Genomic DNA, 23,336 nt, shown 5'->3' on the forward strand with positions numbered 1-23,336 from the left:
TTCACCGTCTGCACTGGAACATCTGACCATCGGGGTCCCTGCGTTACCATCCTGTCTCAGCTGTTATTTGTTCCTTGTTCTGTCACTTCAATAAATGAGTATACTTGCAATTGCTTCCTCATCTTTTACCGTTACAGTACGGGTCAGAAAACCTCACACCATTGTTAAGGGGAGATTATTGCTATAATTAGTTTAAGTAAACCTGTCTTCTGCTGGCAAAACATTAATATAATTGCAGAAGGAAACCGGATGATCCATGCTGTAAATATTGAGGCTCACATCTGACTGCTATGGAAGCTTGTTCCTGCCACGGAATAAAACAGGTAAATAAAGAAAATAAATTTTGACTGACGACTGACGTAAGTAAATTTGTAAAGGTACACTATGTAACTTTTAGCGCTCTAGCGGTTAAAAACAAAACTGCAAGCGGCTTTTGGAAGAACATTGTAGCCGGTGTTGTGCCGAATTTCTACTGTCATCCGCATGACATCAGATGATGACATCAGAGGGGCTAAATTAATTTAGTGTTTGTGATTCCCTTTCATTTTTATTTATTTTTATGTAGTTATTGCAGCATTGTTTGTTAAATGTCTTAAGAACATACTAGATTCATATTTTTAAAATTCATATTTTAAAATTACAACAACGAATTAAATAAATAAATAAAAAGCTCCACACTGTTTGCTCTACAAAGCTTTTTGTAACCAATCTTTTCCACCCAATTTACAGCCGGACAACATCGAACACTGAAGAAAACATAAGAAAACTGATCAGAGGCTGATCATGTACAGTAAGTGCAATAGGCTGTTTTGTGTGTAAATGGACTGCATGTGGAAAAAGTCTTATTGGAATTTCACTCTGTGTGAAATAGTGAAAATAAAGTTTAACTGAAATTAATTATCTGTGTCATTTCAATCATTTTTTATGTATGATTGAGTTTTTATTTTAATGTATGTTAATTAATTTGTATTATGTTTTGTACATGACCTTGCATAAAACAAAGTAATATTTTGGTGTAGATACACATATGATGCAGAAAACAAATCTGAAAATGTAAGGGAGTGTGTGAGCTAAAATAAATGGATGGCATACTCGCTTCAAAAATGGGAAACCTGTGTCCCAAAGCTGAAGGATTCAATGAGTTTACTATACAATATAATGTAACATTTCTTCCCTGTGCAATTTCTCTTTTAAACCAATATAATCTCAATATAATGGGCAAATAATGTTGCTTATTTCTTTACTTACATTATTCTCATCTCTGCTGTCTGTACATCACCTCTTGCTATTGCATATGAAAAGTAATATCCATTTTACAATAGTTAACAGTAAACCTGCCCACATTAAACTGCCCTCCTCAGCTCCACTGTTCGGTACTTTAGTCATGTGTTTTCTATGGGGAACAAAGTTTTCATGGCTCAGAAAGACCAATTACATTGAGCAACATTCAAATATGAGAAAGATATTAGTCTTACTGGAGATATTTTTACACCAAAACAATTAACATTTTTAACATTGGACTGGCACCTACGCCAACACAAATGGAAATCTGCCCCATAAAATAATTAAATAAAAGGACTTGCCCATCTTTAACATTAAAATTATAATTAATTCAGAGTGAACTTCAGTGTTAATTTGAGAATGAATTGTTCACTAGTGATCACAGAATCTAAATATAATAATTATAGAATCTAACAGAATACAAATTTATAGAAAGTTTGAGCTACTCACCACTAATAGTAATATTTAATTTCCTGTGTAAGATCAAACTGCTGGTGTTGATCTCCAATTCATAATTTCCAGACTGATTTCTTTGGATGTTTTCGATGGTGAGATCTCCAGTTTCATTATTCCGATGAATGTTTCTCCATCTCGTGTCACCAGGGCCGTTTAAGACTTGATCTCCAAACTTCCACTGTATCTCATATCTCTGTATATCAGTAACACCAGTGTGAAGAGTGACAGTATCTCCCTCAGTCACTGATAGTGATTTCACAGCATCTGTCATAGTAACAAACACATGAGGAGAAGAAACAGAAACAGATTAAATCAGATCAAGCTAATAATGCTACAGGTCTAGAAGTCTGAGATGCTGAACATCTTTGATTTAGATTCTTTAGATTTGCTGCTCTTGCTTTTCTTTTTCTCTCTATTTTTGTTGAATGTTGAATTGACATCTGAACATCTGCCTATCTAAGGGTTGTTGACCTTTATTGTTATTCTTTGAGTTATGAAGTTTGCTAACTCTTTAGTAACTGCAGTTTAAATGAGTACGCTCACCTGTAATTGTTTTGTTTTTGCATATATTTATACTCTTTGCTTTCCTTTTTTCCCTCTGGCCTTTGAAACTGCTTGTATCTTTCTGAATGACTCCTTATATTGATCTTAAACTTGGATCGTGACACTGGAAATAAACAATGTGTTTTATGATGTAAAATGCATGAAAAGAATCAGATTTCAGAATCTGCTCTATATTTCTAGTTCACTAATCAAATATGAGTAGTGACAGAACTTTTTACAGAATGACCTGAATGTGCAGATCCTGGTATCAATGAACATGTTTGGATCTTTGCTTAGTGAGCTGTGAAAGGAAGAAACTATTTGTAAATGTTTTAATTGTTTTGATGATATGGTTTAATGTTATGGTGATTTTCTTTCTATTTTTTTTATATATTGTTGTGCTGCTCATCTTGGCCAGGTCACTTCTGTAAAAGAGATTCTTAATCTCAGAAAGTTTTATCTGGTTAATAAAGGGCAATAATAAAAAATAAGAGTAACTGAGTGTCATTGATCATGTGACTTTACAGACGGCTGAAGCTCAACATGTTCTTAAGATCATCTCAGATCAAATCTATTCATTGTGGAGCTTCATCCATCATAATTAATGTGTCTCATAAAACACTGCATTAAATATTAATAAGCAGTGTCTACCTATAACAATAACTCTAATCTGTGTGATCTTAGTTGCTGTCGTTTACCATCCCCTTCATATTATGTGGATACAGGAAGATTAAATATATAAAAGGAAGTAATGTATAAGAGAGATTAAACAAAACAACATTTAACACAATAAAACGGTATATGGTAATTTCTATGCCTCTTGTTTCTTCTTTTTAAAGTTGTGAAAATAACTCTAGATTCCTCTTTGCTGTAAATCTCTGAAGAATCAATATTTCCTTTACACATATTTAATTTTCTACACATTATTCTCATAACTTACACTCATAGCTGTTTTTTTAATTCACAAAAACAACAGCAGGTTTTGAAGAATAAACCTCTGATTATTTCACATCATCTAAACTGTTCTCAGAAAATGAATCTAGATTTTAATCCAGTTCTCAGATTGTAAGACTTGAGTTACTCACCGGTGACAGTAACACTGAATGTTTCGTATGTCTCAGTTGTGCCCCCGATCTTTAGTGTATAGAGTCCAGTATGGTCAGTTCTGGTGTTTGTGATGGTCAGAGATCCAGTCTGATGATCCAGCTTCAGACAGCCTTTGAATCTCCCATTATCACCCTCAGATGTGGAGAAGATTCCAGCTGCTTTATTCATCTTAGCTATGATTAATTCACCAAACTTCCACTGAGCTGAATCACCTTCTCCTTCTGGTATTTCAGTTTGAGGGTTTAGAGTGAGAGAATCTCCCTCCATCACTGTCACTGTCACATCAACACCAAACACACCTGGTGGGGAAAACATAAATTAAAGATGTTAAATCTTGATCAGTCTTGGCATTTTTTGCAGTGCAGCAAATGTTAGAGTGAATTTACCCTGATACACAGTGTTTTTTCATTATTGTACTGAAGTGCTCTCTGTGTGACTGAAACAGAGAGATGGAGAATCCAGAACTGAGTCTGTATCACTGCTGTGAGTGACTCTGCTGTTATTTAGTTTTCTAAATATACATGTAGTTTGAAACTGGCTTTCACCGACTCTGAACATGCTTTTAAAAGTTAATTTCCCCAATACACATTTCAAATAAATATTTACCATAAAACACACTTTACATTTTAGGGTAAGGATACATGTTATGTAAGGATATTGTTTTAAATGTAGCCTACATCCATTCACACTTACCGGTACATCAGTGTCTCCTGATAATTATCCTGATGTGACTTGTAATTTTAACATAAGACATGAATTGTAAAAAGTATGTGGCTGTGTGTGGTAGATCACATGCAACACTCAAACAAAACACAAAAACACACGCAAAATAAATAAGTAAAATTAAAAGTGCAGCCTGAAAGCACTGGATTAAGAAAATACAATGATCCAAAATAAATTGTTATTGTTAAAATGTTAAATGCTTCTTATACTGGAATAGCATTATTCAGATAATATATATCCATAAAGAATGTTTTAATGTTCCACGCAGATAGGGGAGACCCGAGAGTGTTGTAAATTGGGCTGAGTTCAAACATCATTAGTTTAACTTAGAAATGAAGAACAGAGTTTAATCACAGTCGTGCATGAGCACCAGCATCCTCAGATGACAGTAGAAGCTGTGAGTCACAAAAAATATAGAATTTACAGAACAAAAGTAAAAGTAAAATTTCAGGAATGGCTCAAAAATAGATTTACAAATGTTTTGCGAGCGAAAACATTTACAAAATATTTAGGCTCATTTTATCTCCCATCTCATATTTTTTTCCATCACAGTCTATTTCTTCTATATATATATTTTTTTTTAATTAAAATGTTTACCATTTGTTTACATTTTTTAATCAAAATATTTTATATGAAATAAAGGTGGGGTTTTACTGCATAATATTTCTGAAAGTAAAACTTATCACAATAATTCAAACCAACCCCTGGTGTAGACTATATGTGGAGAGCGGGGCACAAACTAATGCTGGGCTAGTTGTAACACAGTTGTTTTAAATACTTCCACACATGCTAGCATGACGGAACTTAGTGTATTTACTAGTTGCACATCAACACTATATAAAGAAAAAAATTACGCCAAAATTCTGAAATCTTTGGAAGACATCACTGAACATTTGTTAATCCATAGCAAAAGTATATTTCTTAGGCTATTTATGTTCATTTTTCATCTCTATTTTTTTTTTTGTTTATTTAAAATTAGACAAATCTGATATTATTTGAATCTCCAATATGTTATTTAACAGTTGATATGGTTCTTTAATGCTGATCTAACCAACAGAAGACACAAGCGGGTTTAAATCCCAGTTGTGCAGCTGGGGCATGTTGTCACACTGCGTTACATTGTGCCCCTATTATAACTATGATTCTATTATATACATTTATGAATTCTGTTTAGAAACCATGAGAAAAAGGTGAATAAGACTGAGTGTCAATGCTCAGAAAATATTAATTATTATTATGTTTTTGAACTATGTTGTATATGTGTTTTCTGTGTTAGTCGTCAAACTTATTAAATGGATTCATTATTAAAAAATGCCAATATTTTGTATGAAAAAGTTAATAATTGTATTTTATTGAGAAAATAATTCAGTTTGTCTTGTTTTAAGCTGTCACGTGGTCATGTTACAATGTACCCCACCTATGGGGCATGTTGTCACATTTCACTTCCATTCTTTCAGGGTAGGCTATATAGGCCACCAAGAAAAAACAAACAAACACTGTATTAATTAAAAAAAAAAAACAACATAATTGTACTAGACGTGTGGAATTAATGTGGGAAAAAATAAATAACCCTGAACCCTAAGTAGATTTAAACAAACTGAGAGAAAGTCAAAAAGCGTTACGTTGTGGCTCGCTCTCCTAGTGACACTGAATACCGCAAATTAAGACGTTTTTTAAGTAATCCAAATTAATAAATGTTTTAGGGATATCTGACTGAATAAATAAGAAGTTATTAATGTGCATCTGCTGATGGTCGATTCTGAGCCGCACCCATAACCGACCGACAGCAAAGAGAGAGACACTTTTAAGAGATTTACTTGAGATCTGTATTTTGTATTCCGCTAAAACAGTAGCCAATATAAGCTTATTGTTATTATTATTATTCACAAATAAATACATAAATAAAAAATAGTGTTGTGCAGAAAATTACAGGTCGTCAGCGCTCTCTAGTGTTCACTACCAAACACGCACGCACGAACAACTTACCCCCCAAAATACCTTTATAATTGCGTTGTCACTTTCACATATATTATTTTTCACAACGTCTATTTGTAGAAAAGTTATAGCAGTTTGTTAAGAAACAATGGTGATACAAGCAAATTAGATGACAAGAGCAAATGCGCATTTTCTGTTTACGGTTTATGGGTAATTCTTCAACTATGGTTCTCTTTGAGCTAGACAGTTTCAGAAAATAAAAACATTTCTACAAACAGTTTTTTAGTATCAGTTGGTTTCTCAATCTGTCTAGAAACCTTCCCTTAAGTTGGCTGTGATGATTTGTATTGAATAATATATATATTTTGCCATTTTTACCTGACAGTCCAAGAAAACGGTCATTTCCATCACATAGCAAAACAAGTGTTTTGAAGAGAAAATAATAAAATATATTCTGTTATAAATATATTTGATTAAATAGCACACAAATCTCTGATCAAATTTGTAATTTATTTATTTTTCAGAAATGTAATTGTAAAGATTTTACAATGTTTACACTAAAAAACACCTAAAACTAGATCACTGGAACATTTCATTTACTTGTCATAGCTCAAAATCATGTATTTCTCAAAGTGTATACACATATCTTACCCCTAACTGCACAATTATCAACACCACTGAATATAGTTGTTTTGATTGTATGTTTTTTATATGTTTTACTTTAAAATATGTGTTGTGGTGGAAATGACATGGCGTGGCGGAAGAGACAGTGTGTGGCGGAAATGACATAGATAGGCAACTTCCAAATAAAAACAATTTTTTACTGCTCTATGTGGTGAACCAGAGCAAATCAATAAGCAACAGCATTAGTGAATAAACAAATATAATCAATTTTTTAAATGAAAATCAATCAAAAAAACAAACAAAACATAAATATGTGTTAAAAATCAGCAAATAATTTCTTCACTGCTTACATGCTGAACTAGAGCAAACTAAAGCAAACCATTTATGTCATCATTGCCTTAATATAACCAGTTGAATATAATGTTGAATAACAGATAAAATAGGCAATATTTTGAAATGAACACCTTGTTGCTTTTTCTTCAGGTATCTTTATCTGTCCTTCTTGAGGGACTCTGCATATTTAAGTGGATCTGATTTTATTCTTTCTCTATATGATCTTGACCTCTGTGCTGTGGTATTGCTTGCCATCTTAAAGAAAGAGCCAAGACATCATGTCAAACTTATCTATTGTTCTCTTATTTACCAACAATATTGTAACAATAATAAATAATAAAATATTTCCTTACTACCTTAACTTAACCTTTTCATGCATGAATTATGATAACCTCAGTTAGGATTTTTTTTCCTATGTGTTTTTATTGCTCTTAGGGCATGAAAAACAAGATTTTAATTGTTTTTTGTTTGTTTTTTTTACACATTTTTCAAAGAGATTTTCAGATGTCCACTTGAGTGGACAGCATGCGTTTATAGTTTAAACTGAAGAGATACTGTATTAAACATACCGTAATACAATAATCAAACAGATAAAGTATGTGTATTTAACAAACTAATCAATAAAATTATATCAAATCATGTGAAAACTATAAAATATATACAAAAAATATAAATGTGAAATATTGCAAAGGCAATTGAACTTCATACAAGTTGCACTTCGCGTGTCTTTTATATCAGACAGAGGTGGACAGTAACAAAGTACATTTACTTGAGTACTGTACTTAAGTACACTTTTTGAGTATCTGTACTTTACTTGAGTATTATTTTTTCTGGAAACTTTGTACTTTAACTTCGCTACATTTGAAAGACAAATATCATACTTTTTACTCCACCACAATTTTGTCAAGGTCCTTGAGTAGAAAGTAACATCAGTCAGTGGATGATTTTGGTTGCAGGGTTGCATTTTAGTTAGAAATGAAAGTCGGGTTGACATCAGAACCCTGCATCTTATTGACATCAGAACCCGACGTCAGATTGACGTTGGATATTAATTGAAAATAAAAGACGGGTTGACGTCAGATCCCGACTGATGTTGGTTTCTGACGTCAACCCGATTTTCATTTTCAACCACAATACAACGTCTGTCCAACGTTGGAGATCAACGTCAATCTAACATTGGATTCTGACATAAACCTGATTTTCATTTTCAATGCTGGGTTCGGTCTTCTAAATGCAAATTTTGTCACTTTTTTGGAGCACACTAGCTTATAGATAACAGTAAGGCTAACATATTCATACTAAAAGCCAAAAAAAAATTAAATAGGGCACTATTTGAGGGAACAGCCATTTGGGTGTCCGAAACCATTGTGGACATTATTGAGCGATCAATCTCACATTCAGTCCCACTACTGGAACTGTGTTCTAGAAATAAATTTGATATTGACATGAGGGTAGTAATGCAGGCATAGATTCAGAGGCATACGGTCCTTTAAGTATTACATACAACAATAAAACAATGCATTGACATTTACTTTTGATACTTAAGTACTTTTAAAAACGAGTACTTCTGTACTTTTACTTAAGTAAAAATAGGTCTTTACAACTTTTACTTGTAACAGTAATATTTGACCAGTAGTATCTATACTTTCACTCAAGTAAGGAAGTTGTGTACTTCGTCCACCTCTGATATCAGAACATGAGGACGTGATTCCATCAGAGATCTCTACAAGGTACAACTGTGGAAACCACTCAGATGCTCCCTCCAGTGTACCAGAGTACCAGAGTATGGAGATTTACCCTTATTAGCTGATAATTCTGATTATGTTCAAGACGGACCGACCTGATCTCACGGGAAAATGTACAAATTCTACGAGGTGGCTAATTCGTACGAATTCATATGACTTCAATTGTACCTCAATCGTACGATTTTTGCAAAACTGTACATATTTTACAAATTGAATTATACGAATTCATATGAATGACCTACCCCTGACCCCGCGCCTAAACCTACCCATCACGTGGGTTTAGATAAATTAGCCACCTTTTTATCATTTGTACAAATTCGTACGAATAGGTCGTGAGATAGTGTTAGATGAACACATTTCTAGCATAGCCCTCCTCTGAGAAAACCTAGCGATACGTTTTTATCAATCTCATCTTGAATGAGCAGTGTTGGGGGTAACGTATTACAAGTAACATGCATAATGCATTCAGATTACTTTTTGATGTTACAAGTAATGTATTACAAGTAACATGCATTACCAAATCAGATTACCTTATGATGTTACGAGTAAAGAAAAGCATTACAATAATGTGCATTACGTAATCAGATTACTTTTTGATCTAACAAGTAAAGTAATGCATTACAAGTCACATACATTATGTAATCACATAACTTTTTTGATGTCAATGAAAATTACATTCTAATAATACAAATACATTTATTTACAGTCAAAAAAGTCACTGCAGATTATGTATTTTCAAAAACAATATTCGCAGTATAAGTATGAATTGTAGCTGAAATATAGCCATTGATGCATGAGGTTCACTAGTGGACAGATGATTAATCAGATTTTTCTCTCAATCTAAAATCAAAACTTGGAAAATTTTACTGTGATATGACTCATTAGATATTGCTTGATGCTGCAATATTTTTCCTAATATTCTCCTAGGATAGAAGGAATGGGTGGATATTCCGGAGCAACTTGGCATTTCTGACTGACCCTTGGCAATCTTGGTTTGGAGGGGGAAAAAATCGAAACACAAAGGCTTGCCACTTGGTTGCAATGTATAGGATGATGCACCAGGGTCCAATGAAGAGGCTGATGTGCAACTAAGCCATCAAAACCCGTGCAAATTTAAGAAAATGTTTTTTTAATAGCTGTCCACTGTAGTGACCACAATGCATGAAAGGGTTAATTAATTATATGTTTTTTTTATATTAAAGTTTTAGTATTATAGCCCAAATAATTTGCTGTTTAGCACGAACAATGTCATTTCCACCACAACCTGTCTTTACCACCACAATGAACACCGTGGTGGAAATGACTGTGGTGGAAATGACATTTCCCCCTTTTTCTCTCTAAAATATCTCTCTAAAATATCATGCTAATATTAATTTTAGAGTTAGCATTAAATATACACAAATTACACATTATTAAATTAAATTTATCTAGTTATTTATACGTCCATGTGAAATATGAGCCGTTTGGAAATGACGACTAATAAACATACTCTCAGTTTTAGTCATATTTACCTTGATTTTTCTTCTTTTCATTACCCCCTAAAGAGGTCACCCTTTCACCCAGCCGTGTGTTCCACTGTGGAGTTTCTGTTGCTATGATTACTAAGTATACAAACCTAAAACAATGATCCCAGGATTCTATTTTGTACAGTGTGGTGGAAATGACAGTGAACCCAAGGGACAAGGGTTCTACTTATGAAAAATATAGGAAAATGTGAATAAATATTGCAATATATATTATGTATAATTGAATTAGACTTTATTTTATCATTTGTACTTGAAATCTACATTATTTAAATATTTAATTTAGAATTAAGCGAGGTTGAAGGTACAAAGTCTGGCTTAGGGACAGAGGGAAAACAGTAAAAACCATGCATAAAAGGACTCATATTATATAATAAAAAAAATGATTGAGCCATGATACATTTTTTATAAGTTCCCCTTGGGGTGAAGTAAGTGTGGCAAAAACAAAAAAGAAGAAATGTTTTTTAGTTTGTATTATTTCATCCAGGGACAAGAAAAGTACCATAGTTAAAGAATCACCCTTATATTGAAAGCGATTGAAACCGAAAGTGTTAAATTAATGGAAATTAATGTGACTCACCGTCCACGAGCAATAAAGCCCCAAAAAGGAAGAACATATTCCTCATACTGATGTCGCTGCCGACCGCATCCAAACTGAATGATAGAAGTGATGCAGGATGATGATGGACTCGCAGCAAACCGACCAGGTCACGTGATTTCTACGAGTTACATCATCACACTATTTCAAAGCGGTCCAAACAGTCTTTTATCCTAAGGAAAAGAAAGAAAGAAAGAAAGAAAGAAAGAAAGAAAGAAAGAAAGAAAGAAAGAAAGAAAGAAAGAAAGAAAGACCCCTCTGCTTTGGTGAGTGTTACTGCAGAGGTCGACATCAGTACGTCACTGATGATAGTGGTATGTCTAAATGCATGAAACGCTATGAAAATGTAAAAATTAAGACATAACAATACAACAAAAATATACAAAAGTGGTGTCCCACAACAAATTAAGCTACAAGCCATGATGCTCAGTTTTCTTGAAATATTTTTTAGGTCTATATTTATTTAGTTTAATACCGTAATTACCATAAACAATGTAAAACAGCAAAAAGAATCCTGCTATGGACTGGCCACTTGTCCAGAGTGTTTCCTCTGTCTACGGCCCAAGATGCTAATGTGACCTGTCGTAGAAATTTTAAACTGTATATTAAACTAACCATGTTACTAACATCTAACCTTATTTAACATCTACCATTTGAACAGGATGTACTGTACGAAACCAATGGAAAACCTGTGTCTTTGAGTGTGTGCGTATGTGTGTAAAAATAACATGGGAAATGAAACTAGACAGTCTGTTAGAATCTTGTGATTAGCAAAAGAAGTCATTATTAAAACAAAGTTTGCTTTACCTATAGTAACAGAGGGGCTTGCATATGAAGAACCAATCAAATAGTGGGGAAATTATGTAATGCAGCCTGCATGAAGACGCTAGATAGTTGGGTTTAGGGGAAAAATCCACTACAGACCCATAGGATAAGCGTTATGGAGAACTGATGGATGGATGGAAGAAAAAACATGCAGAATGTCACAACAAAGTGATGATTTCAATACTAGTATGCAAGCAGTGGTGTAGTCTACGTGATACGCAGGTATACGCCGTATACCCACTAGAAAAGGCCAAGGATTTCCGTATACCCACTTAAAAAATCGTGAGGATACTTAACAACTTCGTTTTGTGTCAGAACTTTCACACTTTCATTCATAAATTCACCCCGTCAGTGTTTGCGAAGCGACACCGAATCGCGGAATCCAGTCACAAATGGAGCTTGCTAAGCAGAACGTCATCACGGAATTTGGCTATTTTTTAATTAATAAATCAAAAGTAGGGATATGATATGGATGGACTAGTGTCTGTGAATATTAAAGTTAAAAGAGACTGCAATTGTTCTACGCGTCTCCGGGAATGAGCGCTCAATGTGTGCTCCACTACGCACGCACGCACACACACACACACACACACACACACACTGAAGCACGCGTGACTCACGCTCGTGGTGTTTTCAGCGTTTCACTGTATTGAGACATGATGTAGGATAGGATACACATGTGCACTTTCATCGCAGAGCTGCTATGAGAGTCAATGCACGAGAATTTCACCATTTAATTTGACAAAACTATCATCATTCATTCGTTTCATATAGCCTACACATAGAAACTGTAATGTCTTCAAAACAACCTGTCAAAATAAAAGTTCGGTATAACTTGAAGAAATTATAACAGAAATATATTACTATTGCACAGTAGAGTATACTTCAAGTAGGCCTAATAATAATAATAATAATAATAATAGTTTATTAAAACACACAGAAACTCAAATGTCTACAACCCACCAAAATAAAAGTTTGGTCTAACTCAAAGAAATTAGAAAGAAATTGCACAGTAAAATGAATTTTAAAATAATAATAATAATAATAAAATCTATTAAAACGTTATTTTAAGGGAATATCACACAAGTTTTCATACATGTTATAATTTAAACAGTAAACTTGCCAAAACAATAACACCTTTTTTTTTTCTTTTCTTTTTTTTAAACACCATTTCTAAAGGTAAATTTGTATTTGTGCCTATAATGTTTCATTATTTATTTATTTTTATTTTTTTTTAAATTGTCAGCTGATAAAACCTGTGCTTCAGGGACCATATTCATATAACATCTAAGGCTAAATGTATCTCTTAACTGGCTAAATTAGCCAGATTCCCAGTGAAATGCTCTCAGACAACAAGTGCAGTGAGTTTGCTTCTTTCTTCTCTGAGAAAATCAATAATATCAGAAAGGTGATCAGCACATCCTTGAGTTGCCCTGGGGTCAGACAGATCAAACCGCCTGAGAAAGTAGTTACTATGTCTGATTTCAAAGAAATTGATGGCAAAATTTTGGAAGAAACCGTACAGCACCTTAAAACATCAACCTGCGCTCTTGACACACTTCCCACATCATTTTTCAAAAGTGTGTTAAACTGTTTAGAAGCAGATCTCCTAGAAGTGGTAAATGCCTCACTTCTCTCTGGGAGTTTTCCAAACTCCCTGAAAACTGCAGTTGTCAAGCCCCTCCTGAAAAAGAGCAATCTGGATAAGACCATATTAAGCAACTATAGACCGATCTCAAATCTTCCTTTCATAGGCAAGATCATTGAAAAAGTTGTCTGCAATCAGCTGAACAAATTCTTATGCTCAAATGGATACTTTGACAATTTTCAATCTGGTTTCCGACCGCACCACAGCACAGAGACAGCGCTCATAAAGATAATAAACGATATTCGCTTAAATACTGATTCAGGCAAATTATCAGTGCTGGTACTACTCGACCTCAGTGCTGCATTTGACACTGTCGATCATAACATACTTCTTGACAGGCTAGAAAACTGGGTGGGGCTTTCTGGGATAGTCCTAAAATGGTTCAGGTCATACTTAGATGGGAGAGGTTATTATGTGAGTATAGGAGACCATAAGTCTGAGTGGACATCCATGACATGCTTGAGTCCCTCAAGGCTCAATTCTTGCGCCACTCCTGTTCAACCTGGATGCTCCCAATGAGCCAAATAATGAGAAAGAACCAAATTGCTTACCACAGCTATGCAGACGACACACAGCTCTACTTAGCCCTATCGCCTAACGATTACAGCCCCATTGACTGCCTGTGCCGATGCATTGACGAAGTCAACAGTTGGATGTGTCAAAACTTTCTTCAATTAAACAAAGACAAAACTGAAGTCATTGCGTTTGGGAACAAGGATGAAGTTCTCAAGGTGAACGCATACCTTCACTCTAGGGGTCAAACAACTAAACATCAAGTCAGGAATCTTGGTGTGACACTAGAGTCAGACCTTAGTTTCAGTAGTCATGTCAAAGCAATAACTAAATCAGCATACTATCATCTGAAAAATATTGCAAGAATTAGATGCTTTGTTTCCAGACAAGACTTAGAGAAACTTGTTCATGCTTTCATCACCAGCAGGGTGGATTATTGTAATGGACTCCTCACTGGCCTTCCCAAAAAGACCATAAGACAGTTGCAGCTCATACAGAACGCTGCCGCCAGGATTCTGAGCAGAACCAGAAAATATGAACACATCACACCAGTCCTCAGGTCTTTACACTGGCTCCCAGTTAAATTTAGGATTGATTTTAAAGTATTATTACTGGTATATAAATCATTCAATGGCCTAGGACCTCAATACATTGCAGATATGCTCACTGAATATAAACCCAGCAGATCACTCAGATCACTAGGATCATATCAGCTAGAAATACCAAGGGTTCGCTCAAAGCATGGCGAGTCCGCTTTTAGCTATTATGCCAGCCGCAGCTGGAATCAGCTTCCAGAGGAGATCAGACGTGCTCCTACAGTAGTCACTTTCAAATCCAGACTCAAAACACTTCTGTTTAGCTATGCATTTAATGAATGAGCACTGTGCCATGCTCGTCCGACTATCTGTACTGTACTGTACTGTATTTTATTTTTTATTTTTCTAAACTGTTTTAATTATTCTTATTTCTTTTTATTATTTTAATTTCTTCTATGTAAAGCACTTTGAATTGCCATTGTGTATGAAATGTGCTATATAAATAAACTTGCCTTGCCTTGCCTAAATTAGATGGTGATTAACAATAAACAGTAGAAAATCAGTCCAGTCTCCCCAGCTGTAAATGTCATTGGCTGTTAAAGTCTTGTGTTGCTTATAATAAATTGACATGTTGATAACACCTAATACTTCATAATGCTCTCAATTTCATGTCGATGCATACTATATGCATTAGTGAGTGTGGTGGTGCTTATGGGGTGACGCTCTGGGATGGGTGAGTATGAGGCGGTATATTACAGTATACTCACTACAAAAAACTAGACTACACCACTGTATGCAATTAAATAAAGCAGTGTTTAAATAACTCTAAGAACATTAAGGGTCTAAGGGTTTGTGTCTGCTGAGACAGATCTACTGTCAAACATCTACAGGATGTGATCTATGAGAACTCAAAATGACAAAACTAAAGTTCAGTCAGTATGAGAAAATAACCACACAAACAGAATTAAAGTGTAAACTTGAGTCAAGACAGTTCCTCTGTCCACTGATCTTCTTCTTTGAGGTTTGGAAATGAGGGAGAGTATCTCTGTTATTCTCGAGATAGGGCCTATAACCTCAGAGAACAGAAGATGCTGGAAATAAACCACAAGAACTGAGACCATCTGCAAACAGATCAGAGAACAGAAATCCATTTGAGATTATTTACATCCAATGGGTACAGAATCATTATCTTAAAACAACTCTAAACATGATTAGGCTGCAGGTCTGTTTTTGACTATTCAAACCTAAAGGGATAAGAAAAAGAAGTGTGAAATTAGAAGTGAACTGAAAAATACCTCACCGGATGTGTGGGTTTGCATATTTAGTGTGTATGAAGGGCATCTTCTTCATCTATGCATCTCATGGTTTGACTTCCCTTCAAAACAGCAAGAAACAAAAGAAACATGGGAATTATTTTCCTGTAGATTTCCACTTCAGATGATCATCAACAGCTTACTTTTTGGAAAACTAGAATTGTTGCACACAGGGATTTGCTCATATTTTGTAGTACTTGCTAATAATTATTAATAATTATAGATAGTGTGTCCTTTATTATATATAAAGTGTCCTCTATTACCAGCTTCTTTGCTGCACAATTACAACTGGATGCAAACTTTATTTACAATGTCAGTTTTATTAACCTTCTTAGAAGTTTAATGAACTGGATTTCTTTAACCGGACCAAGAGCTCTGAAACTCTCTCTCGATGTTTGAGCATTTGTCTACGTCACCAACTGTTGCACACGCGCGCGCACTTAACGGTGGCAGAGTGCAGAGTGTTGGAGAATGAAGCGGATCTGTGAAACATTCACTTAACAACAACAACAACAACAACAACGACAACAACAACAACAAAACATTAATTTTCTTAAAATAACATCAAATTTTCGGACTTGTTATGTGACAATTTGAGACTCTGCGAAAATGATTGGCACATTTGTTTTGCTCGTTTTGTTGTGTCTAGATGGTAAGTTATAAATCTGTTTTTCATAACAATGTTAACGTTAGGCCTATCACAAAGTAGTTACATATTAGGCTACTACACACTTCTTCTTACGGTAAGAAGATTTCCATGATTTAAATATTTAAGCCGTGTAATCTCGGTCTGCAGGTGTTTTTCAGGTTGAATCACATGAAGTTCAGTCAGTAATGCTGGGAGACTCTGTCAGTCTGGACTCTAATGTTTCTGAAATACAGTTGACGGATGAGATCGAGTGGAGGTTTGACACCAGTCGCATAGTTTACACAATTAACTTGGAGAATCCAAAGTATGATGATGAGAGATTCAAAGACAGACTGAAGCTGGAGAGAAACGGATCTCTTACCATCAACGACACCAGAACCACAGACACTGGAGTCTATAAATTTAGTACAATTATCAATAACAAGGAGTTAATAAAGACGTTCAGTGTTACTGTTTACGGTAGGTGTAGTATAATTAATATAATATAGCCTAATGTCCTTTTTCATATTGTAAATTACACTAAATCGTTCTCAAAATTATACATTTTTCAAGATGATTTTTATATTGGACATTACACCTTCTCCTCCTGTATGGCTAAAACAATTGTTTCATTTCAATTGGCCAGACACGAAGGTGATATTCATTATTTGACCACCAGATGGCCACAACGTACACCGTATTGAAAAGCCTCCACAATCATTCAATTTTCTCGCTTGGAGACACAAGGCTCTTTATCACTGGAAGAACTTTTTTATAATTCCTAAACTATTGGTGGAAATACCCGCGTTTTATAGGCCTACCCACTGTTCAGTATCCAGATGCAGACCCGCAGCACCAGCCTCAGGCCGGAGCATAAAAAAATATATAGCATACCTTAAATGCAATACCCACAAAGAAACAATTACAAATGAAAAGAAACAACAACAACAACAAAAAGTATAAGAAAACAAAACCAACAGTGGGGTGTCTTTAATATTTCTGTCAAGATGTGGTGAACTAATTTATGAATGATGAGGTGTTTATCTGCTTAAAATCGGTGTTCTGTATCTTTTATTGTTTATGATAGAGTTATAAAATACAGACAGCCTTGGCAATAAATATGAGTAATCAATCAAACAGCACTGAAAAGTAAAGTAGAATTAGGTGTAACTAACCCAAACAATAATATTTCTTTAATTTCTGTAATCTTTCTGCGTTGATAAAAATAGCCTATTAAATCGACACAGTCCTCATTTTATTGATCAGGGAACACAGAAGCTCAACCGAACCTGCTTGACACGCGAGAACAATCTACATCTGGATCGCCATCTGGATACTACAGTTTCTAATTCTGTAGTACTATAGTACTCATACTATTTGTGTCAGTAACTACACAAATTCATATATAGAACATACCTTTTTCTGAAGTACTCAAGAGAGTATGTACTTCGGTCGCAGCCACAATCTTGTGGACTTAAAAATGGCTGCTGTGTGTCCATTAAGTCTATTAGACCGTAAGGTGTCTCATTTTAGGCTTCAGAAGGGTGACCCCTTAGTGGTCGATATGCGCCCTTAATGCACACTTTTGTGTGTTAACTGATGTGTGCGTTGATGAATAAAAGCCGAAATTCAATCTGTTCATCATACAAAGCCATCGTGTCTTATTTAAAAGTATTGTCGTTAAATACTGTAGATATAAATCCATTTAAAATGTGTATGCAGCTCATCTAATAAAACAAAAAGTATGTGTGTGTAATTAACGCTATATCTATTAAGACACTATAAGCACACCTCACTTCCACTAGTCTAAAACTTAATTCAGCGCTGATGAAGGATGAAGATGTGCTGTTTTGGGAGGCTCCAGGAACCCCTGCATTTATTTTTGTTATTTCATGTTTTGCAGCTCCAGTACCCATTCCTGTCATCAGCAGTGTCATTTCACTGTGTTCTTCATCATCAGAGAGTTCATCAAGCCCAACATGTGTGCTGCGGTGTTCAGTGATGGATGTGATCAGGGTTAATCTCTCCTGGTACAAAGGAACTAGTTTATTGTCCAGCATCAGTGTGTCTGATCTCAGCATCAGTCTCTCTCTTCCTCTGGAGGTGGAATATCAGGATAACAACACTTACAGCTGTGTGGTGAACAATCCTCTCAGCAACCAGACCAAACACGTCTGCATTACCGATCTCTGTCAGTTGTGTTCAGGTACGTTAGCGGTGATGTTATTTACAGTGGGGAGAACAAGTATTTGATACACTGCCGATTTTGCAGGTTTTCCTACTTACAAAACATTTAGAGGTCTGTTATTTTATCATAGGTACACTTCAACTGTGAGAGACGGAATCTAAAACAAAAATCCAGAAAATCACATTGTGTGATTTTTAAATAATTAATTTGCATTTTATTGCATGACATAAGTATTTGATCACCTACCAACCAGTAAGAATTCCGGCTCTCACAGACCTGTTAGTTTTTCTTTTAGAAAGGCCTCCTGTTCTCCACTCATTACCTGTATTAACTACACATGTTTGAACTGAAAAGACACCTGTCCACACACTCAATCAAACAGACTCCAACCTCTCCACAATGGCCAAGACCAGAGAGCTGTGTAAGGACATCAAGGATAAAATTGTAGACCTGCACAAGGCTACAGGACAATAGGCAAGCAGCTTGGCAACAACTGTTGGCTCAATTATTAGAAAATAGAATTAGTTCAAGATGACGATCAATCTCCCTCGATTTGGGGCACCATGCAAGATCTCACCTCGTGGGGCATCAATGATCATGAGGAAGGCGAGGGATCAGCCCAGAACTACACGGCAGGACCTGGTCAGTGACCTGAAGAGAGCTGGGACCACAGTCTCAAAGAAAACCAGTAGTAACACACTACGCCATCAAGGATTAAAATCCTGCAGCGCACGCAAGGTCCTCCTGCTCAAGCCAGCGCATGTCCAGGCCCATCTGAAGTTTGCCAATGACCATCTGGATGATCCAGAGGAGGAATGGGAGAAGGTCATGTGGTCTGATGAGACAGAAATAGAGCTTTTTGGTCTAAACTCCACTCGCCGTGTTTGGAGAAAGAAGAATGATGAGTACAACCCCAAGAACAGCATGCCAACCGTGAAGCATGGAGGTGGAAACATTCTTTGGGGATTCTTTTCTGTAAAGGGGACAGGACAACTGCACCGTATTGAGGGGAGGATGGATGGGGCCATGTATCGCGAGATCTTGGCCAACAACCTCCTTCCCTCAGTAAGAGCATTGAAGATGGGTCGTGGCTGGGTCTTCCAGCATGACAACAACCCGGGACACAGAGCCAGGGCAACTAAGGAGTGGCTCTGTAAGAAGCATCTCAAGGTCCTGGAGTGGCCTAGCCAGTCTCCAGACCTGAACCCAATAGAAAATCTTTGGAGGGAGCTGAAAGTCCGTATTGCCCAGCGACAGCCCCAAAACCTGAAGGATCTGGAGAAGGTCTGTATGAAGGAGTGGGCCAAAATCCCTGCTGCCGTGTGTGCAAACCTGGTCAAGAACTACAGGAAACGTATGATCTCTGTAATTGCAAACCAAGGTTTCTGTACCAAATATTAAGTTCTGCTTTTCTGATGTATCAAATACTTATGTCATGCAATAAAATGCAAATTAATTACTTAAAAATCATACAATGTGATTTTCTGGATTTTAGATTCGGTCACTCACAGTTGAAGAGTACCTGTGATAAAAATGACAGACTTCTGCATGCTTTGTAAGTGGGAAAACCTGCTAAATCGGCAGTGTATCAAATACTTGTTCTCCCCACTGTATTTACTCTCCAATCTCTGTCCTGGTACATTAGTATTATATTAGTCTATATTTACTGAGTCAAAAAAAAAAAAAAAATCTTTTTCTGTGCTTAATTATTCTCTTCAGATGAATTCCATTATTTTGGAGGGACTGAAGCTGTGATCCGATTGGTCGTCACTGCTCTGGTGGGCGTGGCCGCTTCGGCTGCTTTCATTGTGCTGGTTTATGACATCAGATTAAGAAGAGTTGAACTGGAGAGACATCAGACCCACAGTGCTGGATCTGATACTTCTTTTTGATTCTTGATGATTCTTTTTTACTTTTTTTTTTTTAGCATTTTTCGTGACTTTTTGCATGATGACAAAAATAAAAAAGAATGGATGCAGTGTTTTTAAATGCAATGTTTAAAATACCAAAATTGAAATAGAACTATAAACATGCTGTGCTTAAAATAAAATACTGATTTCAGATTTTTGTGTATGATTTTTTTTTTTTTTGGGTGAAATTAGAAATTATGTTCACCTGCAGGCTGCAGCTCTATAGCTCTACTGGAACCGTACAGAGAAGTAAAACTTGATTTTAAAACAGATATTGATGAGCACCTGTCCCAACTTGGTGGGCGAGTTTGTCCCAATATTACCCACTTTGAAGAAAAAAAATACGCCCTCGTTGTCTATTATGCTAATACCACTGCTTTTGATTGTCCCTTAGTTAATTATGACAAAATTAAATTTAGTGAATTTAAAATGTAAGTGTTTTTAATAAGATTACATTTTAGGAAGAAGCTGAAGAACCATACATTTTTAAATAAAGTAAAAGTAATAGGGCCCACAATCCCCTAAACTGGGACCTCATACATTCCACTGGAATTATAAGCAACATGATGTATCAGTTCATGTTTAGTCACTCCATGAGCTTCATCTGCAAGACAAGCGCATCTGAGGTCTGAGTAAAAAAACTCTGACTGAATGCAGTGTAGTTAAAATACTAAATGTAGTTTCAGATGTTTTTAAATGATAAGACAGAACCATACAAGAGATAAATAATAAAAATGCACAACATTGTTATCCCACCAGGTGAAAAAATATATTAATATATTTTCATTCAACATCAAAGAAGAATGCAGAATGTCATGACGAAGTGATGAATTAAACACTAGTAGCAAGTAACTTTAAAATCTCACTTAATACATGAAAACAACATTAAGGGTCAGTTTGTGTCTGCTGAGAGACTGTCAAACATCTACAGGATGTGTTCTGGAACTCAAAGGGACAAAACATATATGAAATGAGACGTGAAAATAACAACACAAACAAAGAATTATTGTGTAAACTTCTATCAAGTCAGCTCTACATTGTACTCTATTCAGTGTATTTCATGAGGTTTGTAAATAAACAAGTTGTTAATGCTGTTGTTCTCTAGACAGGGTCTGTAACCACAGAGAAGAGAAGATGTTGAAATAACCACAAGAACTGAGACCATCTGCAGTCTGCATTACATTTAGATCAGAGAACAGATATCCATTTAAGATTATTGCATTTAATGACACAAAATCTTTAAATATCCCCTCAAAACAGTAGTTAAATAAAAAAAAAAAGTGTATTTAACCCTCATGCAAGAAACATTGTTTCACTGAATGCTTTAGAAACTTAAGAAACTCAAGTTCAGAGTCAAAGTGAAACCAGTTTATTTCAGGTTAGTTTAGTGGAAGAGTGACCCAAATGAATGTGGTTTCTGTTGAGTGGACAAACGTCTTGCTCCCGTTTACTATTGCATGTGTGCGGTTGACTGATGGGTAAACGGGCAAAGGCATTATTTTCCTTTAGGACAGATTTCCACTCAACACAAATTAAATGTAAAAAATAAAGCAGTGAATCCAGCAACACTGATATCTGATTCTTACTCTTTGTACTCTGTATCTCAGGACATATTTCCTAAAACAGCAGATCAAACCAAACCAGTGCTGCAACATTCTGGAAAGAAAATGAACACAGCAGCAACTCTAGGAGAATGAGAACTGTGTCAAATAAACACAGGTTTCTGTTTTGTGGTGTTATTAAAAGCTAAGGAATAAAAAAAGAGTGTGAAACTGAGCCACGGCATCAGTATTTGAGCTTGTGGTGGCAAACTAAATTCTATCACTGAGTAAGAGGCAAACATTTCCAATAGTCTTATTAGTCTTTTCTTGCAGGAAAAGGCCAGCAGTCGCACACACACACACACACACACGCACACGCACACACACACACACACACACACACACACACACACACACACACACACACACACACACACACACACACACACACACACAGTGTGTGACAGTGAAGGGACGGCATCCTTCCTCCTTTATAGTCTTGACTCACAGAATGTTATCTTTCTAGGCCAATGATGGTATTTCAACCATATGTGGAACATTCTTAGACGTGTTCATCATATTGTATCCTTGAGTGGATCCTGTCATGACCAACACTCTTTACCATTCCAATACAATTCCATATTAGAATAAGGTGTGTGTGTGTGCTCTTTTACTGTCATATGATGGTCACACACATCTTAAAGGGATAGTTCACTTTGAAATTAATTTTTGATATGTTTTAGCTTACCTCAAGGGCATCCAAGATGTAGGTGTCTTTTTTTCCACAGTAGTTTCAATTTGGATATTTTTAGGTCAAACCGTTCTTGTCTGTCAGTCATATAATGCAGGTCGATGGACACTGTATCAAAACACAAGCACAGAGTCCAAATTAAAACAATTCCCCATCGTCCAAATTAAACAATTCCCCATCGTAAGTACACATTGGTGGCCTAAGACACGAAACGAGCGGTTTGTGTGAGAAAACGAACAGTATTTATATTGTTGTTACCTCTTGAAAACAGCACACGTCCAAATGATCTGACGGCGCAGGCGGGTATAGATATATACACTAGACGTCACCTTGGCTACTGCAGTTTATTGGAACGAAACCGTAGCCAAGGCGGCATCTATGTATATCTATACCCGTCCGCGCCGTCAGATCATTTGGACGTGTGCTGTGTTACAAGAGATAACAACGATATAAATACTGTTCATTTTCTCACACAAACCGCTCGTTTCGTGTCTTAGGCCATCAATGTGTACTTACGATGGGGAATTGTTTAATTTGGACGATGGGGAATTGTTTTAATTTGGACTCTGTGCTTGTGTTTTGATACAGTGTCCATCGACCTGCATTATATGACTG

At 35.8% G+C, this 23,336-nt stretch overlaps 2 protein-coding genes across 2 annotated transcripts; one reads left to right on the forward strand and one right to left on the reverse strand.

Annotated features, from left to right (window-relative positions):
• Positions 1 to 1,723: 1,723 nt before the first annotated feature.
• On the reverse strand, positions 1,724 to 11,012 carry LOC311085893 (uncharacterized protein; the record flags this gene model as incomplete). Its single annotated transcript, XM_084118512.1, has 3 exons — positions 10,851 to 11,012; positions 3,366 to 3,686; positions 1,724 to 2,001 (listed from the first exon to the last, which is right to left on the reverse strand). Exons 1-3 carry the CDS (start codon positions 10,894 to 10,896, stop codon positions 1,724 to 1,726), a joined length of 645 nt encoding a protein of 214 aa, XP_083974638.1. The 5' UTR covers positions 10,897 to 11,012.
• A 5,142-nt stretch (positions 11,013 to 16,154) lies between these two features.
• On the forward strand, positions 16,155 to 21,453 carry LOC311085714 (uncharacterized protein). Its single transcript, XM_084118290.1, has 4 exons — positions 16,155 to 16,355; positions 16,500 to 16,811; positions 18,235 to 18,537; positions 20,239 to 21,453. The coding sequence occupies exons 1-4, from the start codon at positions 16,313 to 16,315 to the stop codon at positions 20,409 to 20,411; spliced, it is 831 nt and encodes a 276-aa protein (XP_083974416.1). The 5' UTR covers positions 16,155 to 16,312; the 3' UTR covers positions 20,412 to 21,453.
• Positions 21,454 to 23,336: the final 1,883 nt, after the last annotated feature.

The sequence above is a fragment of the Abramis brama genome (assembly GCF_963993115.1).
Source record: "Abramis brama genome assembly, chromosome: 6".
NCBI classification, from domain to species: domain Eukaryota; kingdom Metazoa; phylum Chordata; class Actinopteri; order Cypriniformes; family Leuciscidae; genus Abramis; species Abramis brama.

Bases quoted from the DNA above. Each gene is read 5' to 3' on its own strand.
- LOC311085714 (XM_084118290.1), top strand. From the start codon at position 16,313: ATGATTGGCACATTTGTTTTGCTCGTTTTGTTGTGTCTAGATG. The intron at 16,356-16,499 runs GTAAGTTATAAA...CTCGGTCTGCAG, and splicing joins CGTTTTGTTGTGTCTAGATG to GTGTTTTTCAGGTTGAATCA. The intron at 18,538-20,238 runs GTACGTTAGCGG...TATTCTCTTCAG, and splicing joins TCTCTGTCAGTTGTGTTCAG to ATGAATTCCATTATTTTGGA.